The 6000-nt window shown below is 37.3% G+C and overlaps 1 protein-coding gene across 4 annotated transcripts in view; it reads right to left on the bottom strand.

Annotated features, from left to right (window-relative positions):
• Window positions 1-2154: 2154 nt before the first annotated feature.
• TPP2 (tripeptidyl peptidase ii) overlaps window positions 2155-6000 on the bottom strand; it is a 74548-nt gene continuing 70702 nt past the window's right edge. For 2 of the 4 annotated variants that reach the window (XM_039118787.3, XM_088717982.2), the window contains 2 exons: window positions 4378-4584; window positions 2155-2507 (listed from right to left, as the gene is read on the bottom strand). In XM_039118787.3, coding sequence (XP_038974715.3) covers window positions 2349-2507; window positions 4378-4584 — 366 coding nt within the window. In that variant the 3' untranslated portion in view covers window positions 2155-2348. The remainder of the gene's footprint in view (window positions 2508-4377; window positions 4585-6000) is intronic. The other 2 variants (XM_039118788.3, XM_088717983.2) reach the window with 1 other exon arrangement.

The raw sequence follows: 6000 nt of genomic DNA, 5'->3' as shown, positions 1-6000 counted from the left end.
AGATCTGTTTAATCTATGTAAAACTTGTTTAATCTATCTCTATCCTTTTTAACTCGGTCTGCTTAACTTGTTTAACTCGTTTAAATTTAATCCGTTAATCCGACTTGATTTATTTAATAAACAGATCATGCGGGTCTTCGCCAACGAGAGTGATCTATCAACAACAATAATGGGCTGGGAAGAGGGTACCAGAAGTCTTTTCCAAACGGTTGAGATGGAGAGCGTAGATGAGCACAGGAAGGGGATGGAAGAAAATTAAGAGCTGACCAAGATCCAGGGGGGGTGCAAGATTGCGGTTTAAGTCACCAATAATTTGGAGATAAACAGAGTTAAGAAAGTGCGATCAAATTAGAAGGTAGGGACCATTTTATCCTCTAAATCAAAAGTTAGGGATTTCCAGTGTCTCTCTCCAGAAAGGGGATTATGTTGGAGCTGAGCTTGGAAGCAGCCTGGTATGTCAGAAATTCAAGGGAGTCTTTGTATGGAGTCAAAGGGTTTGTAAGTGGTTCTTGGCAGCAGGGAAGGACTGAAGGGGTCAGAAGATGATGAACAGGTAGAGATAACCTACTAGGGAGGAGGGGATGGTCGCCGCTGCTAGTTACTGAAGGAGTGGATAGGAACGATGGTGGCACCACCAACCATAGAAAGATGGGTGAGTTTCGAGAGGAAAACCATTAAGGGTCCACTTTTCGATTAAATTTGAAACAAATAATATAATATTATACACAAGCATCTGCTTCTCTTAAATCCTCCAAAGCCAGTAATTAAATACTTAAATTAAAGATACATAACGTTGGCTGTAAAAATACTTAAGAACCAAAAATCACATGTTTCACAAATCTCTGATTTATGCATCAAGTTGTTTGAAATAATATTACTATCATGGTTAGCTACGATCTAAGAATTAATTATTGAGCTCTCTCTCTCTCTCTCTCTCTCTCTCTCTCTCTCTCTCTCTCTCTCTCTCTATATATATATATATATATATATATATATATATATATATATATATATATATATATATGTGTCTCATTATCGATAAGATGGATTCTTAACTTAAACACTTTATTATGCATTTAAAAATGCATTTTAAAACACTAGCACAATGAAAATCTTTTATTTTTATCTACTTGATGCAAAGATTAGATACCAGCAAATCACATGATTTTATTTTTCTAGATATTTTTAGCGGCACAAACAAATATCAACGGCCTGGATGTTCAAATAGAGTGCCTGATTATTAATTTTAGACTTGAAAGGAGAACATATCCTCTTCACATATGTATATGCATATGTATACATATTATGTATGTATGTATGTGTACAATAATATTGTTGATATATTCGAATAATTAGACGTTTCTTGAACTTTGCCATAAACCAAAAATTTCCTGGGATTCATAAAAAGTGAACCATTGAAACCACCATCTTAAGAAAATGTGGAGACATACATTAGATAGTGAATTCATAAATTGAATAAAACCGGCCTTTTAACTCAGGCCAGGGCAAGGCCAAAGTCATTGGTTCTTAAAGGGCTTTTTCCACTAAACTCAAAATTTAATCTTCATTTTCCATATATATAGGTGTTGTTATAATATGCAAGGTGTGTGTATAGACCTCTCTTTGCACCCACTACAAAATTCCACAATCCAATTAGCAAATACAAAATCTAAACCATGGGATGTAATCTAAATAATTTAAAATGTTCATGCATAATATTTTAACCTAATTTGGATATACGTAGCCTATATATTAAGTTGTCTCAAAATCAGCACACATGCACATATATGCGCACATACAAACACATTATATATAACTTTATATCTGATATACCAGATACATCGGGCTCAGTTATCGATGGGGCCTACAAGTCCAGGCCAGGGCCTAGTTTGTCGGGTCAAAAATTGGACCCTGTCGGGCAGGCAAGCTGCAATGATCCAAACATAAATGAAAAAAGCAGCCCTAAGGTGGAATAAAATGCAACTTTACCCACTGAAAAATCTAATTAATTTAGCAAACGAACTAATAACCAAATTTCCCTATCCAATATGTAGTTGATCTACCAACTGGGTAGGTCATACCGTAGTACATTGGCTAGTGTAACTTAATGGACGGACATCATAGAAGAAATATAGTACAATGGACAGTATATGCTTGATTTTGAACTAGACGCTGAAACCGACTTTTATTTGGAAAAAAACTAAAGAAAACAAATGGTGCTTCTCTGTTGCCTGTCGATCCTATCGATAGCAAAAGCACAAAACCAATTAGCCTCATGAAGAGAATGCAATAATGAACATCTGTCAGGTTTATGAGACTAAACAGCTCCATGTATTTATTCAATCAAATCAGAAAGGAGGCAAACTTGAAGGGAAACGGACGTGCATCCACTGCCTCTCATATGATGCCACATGGGTCCACCCAATCTCCTCAAGCAATTGGATCCTTAGATCATAAAGCTTTTTCTTCGGTGGCTCTGATTCATCCTGAATCCTATCACTCAATACCTGCCATAACGGACAACATCACATTAACCCAGGTTTTTGGCAATAGTTTTGGTTAGCTTGGCATTTTGCGCATCGAAAAGTACGAAAAATTTCTCTAACACACTACCTAAAGATTATCCAACATTTCAAATACATTATGATCATTTTCAACAAATTTACATATAACGGGTTATAGCTAGAGTTTCACAAACAAGAACTCTAGAACATGTAAATTAATACAATGTTCACTAATTAGCAGGTCAGTGCCATATAGAAAGTATAAGGAGAGCCGAGAAGTACTTTATAACAGGCACTGAGGAATAACCATTAAAGGTAGTTATTGCTACAGCATCGGTCAGAGCATTTGAGTGAGTGCAGTTTTGCAGGAGAAAGAAAAAGTTCTCAAAATATACATGAAAAATCAGAGAATATTTAGTTGCTTTGTTCTAAGAAACAGATTAACATTAAAATAAGCAAAGAATATATTTGCTCAAGCCATTTCATTTCCAGATTTAGAAACAAAAACATAACCAGAATAATTTTCCACGAAAAAAATCTAGAAGAAAATACAAAGGGTCAGAGTATGTGACAAATGGAGTTGCATGTTTCTAAGTATTGCAACCTCATTTTCACACCTACCTGGCCCAAATCAAGGACATATTGCAAGATAAAACTTCATATTAACCATGTTGAACAGGGACTGGTCTTTGTGGGCTCTCTCCAAGTTGCAGCAAACCTTAACCAATGAGCCCCAGAAAAAAGCACTGCGGCCTCTCTTCTCAAATCTTCATTTCCATTGTCTCAATGATTTCCCCAGAGAAGCAAAGTTCATTTCTTTTGCCCTACTACCTACTATATTTTAGTAAACGTTTCCCTGCTCCCCACCTTGCAAATGTGTATTCTGCAGCATGTCCATGCTCAACATAGAAAGAATTTCTATCTATTGTAAATAAAAAGACCTATGCTCTCCTCAGCGACTCTTGGTTTCCTTCACGAGCCGCGGTTATTCATTGATTTTGTCTCTCTACAGTTTGTATGATCATCTTCTTGGTACCCTAACGAATAGTAGCAAACCTCTTTCCTTTCACTCCCATTTTGTGTTCAATAATTATGCAGAGTAAACAATTATTATTATTATCAGGCATGATGCACAAAAGAATGGAATAGAACAACTAACTTGCTTCATGATTCTAAACACAAAAAGCTGAGAATGCAATGCAACCTTAATTTTTTGATATCAGCGTTTCTTCTGATGCTTGACGAGGTGTTTTGAGTTCTGACATCTTAAAGAGAGGAATTACAAGAGAGCATGCATCATATCCTAGATCTTTTGGTCATGCATATTGTGATTGGAAGAATGGCATTCATATATCATGTGAATTTCATTCCAAAAGGGGGACAAGGGAAAAAGAAAATCTTTACGAAGAGAGGGGCTTTACATGCTAACAATAATAAAGATAATATGAAATTCGGAAAAAAGGATTCAAATACTGGTACTTGAACTCATTCCAGCTTTTTGCCAGAACAGCGCAGTACCACATACTGACACATGATACTGGATTGCCTCCTGTACCGACACTGTGTACTGGTGCTCGAAACCAACCAAATGACCATTTGTACCATCCTGCTCCAGCCATATTCAAAACCTTGTTCGGAACTATAACAATTATCAAAAATAATTCAAGATACCCCCTTTTATGAAAAATTGTGACTTATCTTACATTCTTCCCTTAATAAAGCATAGATTCAGAAGATGCGGAAACTTATGCAAGTATTTGCTTTTCAAAGTTAAAAATTAAAAAAAAAATCATCCACCAAAACTTCTTACGAAGTTTCAGCAAAAAATGGATCTGAAACAAATTATTGGGAAAAAGAATTCAGCAGAATTTACCTTTAAAGCTGTTCCAAGTCTTCTACAACGTCTCTCACGTACCACCAACAGCATGCAGTAATTTGTGGATTTAACATCAACCCATTTCTTTAATTCCTTAAAGTTCTCCTCAAAAGGATCTGATTGGTCACTTTTGGTAAGAGTTTCAGCTCCATCTAAACTTTTGCTGCTAGCAGTCTCAGATTTCTCCACTGACAGATCAGCCTGCTACAAGACAAGACTTATCAAACTGCTTGAGAATTCACCACTAATTGTGACTACTCTCTCAAGAAGTAACTAAACATAGAGCTATTTAAAATTACCCTATGGTAACAGAACAAGTACTAAACTAAAATAATGAATAAATTACACACAAGATGTAAAGTCCAGATAATTGCCTGAACTAATTAAGGGCTAATTTACCACGTATTGCATACAATGAAAACAACTTGCATATGTAATATTTTACTGTAATGCATTTCTTTCAGGCACTTCTTGTGCATCTCAAGTAAGAAAGTGTGAAGTTGTGAACCATATGGTTAAGAATGTGATACAATTGAGGAAAGAACAATATGAAAAGCATGTATTAATTAGCCGCGACAAGCAAGGATCAAAGCACTATGCATCATGCACATGCTGATTAGAGGTATGCATAACAAGTGTACAAGACCTGCCAATACTTGGCAGGCATCACCAAGGGATGATGCAGACAATGTCAATACGTACACATAAGGAACAATGAGAAACACTGCAGAAGCCTAAATTTTAGTATTTAGGCACATTCAACTGCTACCCAGTATTCAGAAACAATAACATCTGTATTTAGATTTTTTCCAAGTGCTATTTAGAGAATTAGGATTCCAACCTAAGAATTCTAACCTGCGGATTATTACATCAGCATCAGTCCAAAGCAAAGATAAATCAAGTTTACTAACATTTGCAGTTATCATTATTTTAATTCAATACGGTTTAAAAATTAAGCATCCTGTGCAAATCTTGCAATATCTTTAGATGTCACTTAGATGATCTATCAGCATAGCTTCAATACATGATTATCAATCTTATGCTGACCCATTATGTTGCATTGCTTGGATAATCTGAAACATAAACCAGTTCACACTGACATGGGTTGGTACAGAATCTGCACCCTGTATCATGTTCTTAACTTTGCTTCATGGTGTGCATAGCATCATTTCATATGATATAGAGCAGCACTTGCATCTTAAATGAAACTGCTGATATCAGTATGTTACTAAAGAAAATACTAGAAAGCAGGGTCAGCGGAACTATCCCGAACCAGACGATTCTGGCCATTCCGAGCCATACCAGGGGCTCACCGGTCCGGTTCCGGCAACGGAAACGAAAACCATTGCCAGAGACGGAGAAGGAAAGAGAGAATAAGAGAGAGCGAGTGGGGAGGGAAGCCAGTGGAGGGCCGACGAAGGCCGGCACCTGGGCAGGAGGCGAGGTCGCTGCCGGTTCCCCTGTTTCGAACCTCTGCCGGCTTCCGCCACCGTCTGCCGGCCTCTTTCTCTCTCCCTCCCTTTCTCCCCCTTCTCTCTCTTTTCCCCTCTCCCATGGTCTATGTTGCCCTCTCCTCTGTCAGTACAGGCTCAGCCCGGCACGACGCAGGCCCGTACTGAC

Source organism: Phoenix dactylifera, chromosome 3, assembly GCF_051530095.1.
Source record: "Phoenix dactylifera cultivar Ajwa chromosome 3, Ajwa_hap1_PhDact_Kaust_v1.1, whole genome shotgun sequence".
In the NCBI taxonomy this organism is placed as follows: Eukaryota; Viridiplantae; Streptophyta; class Magnoliopsida; order Arecales; family Arecaceae; genus Phoenix; species Phoenix dactylifera.
Note: the sequence above shows the minus strand (reverse complement) of the source record. Positions and strands in the feature narration are given on the sequence as shown.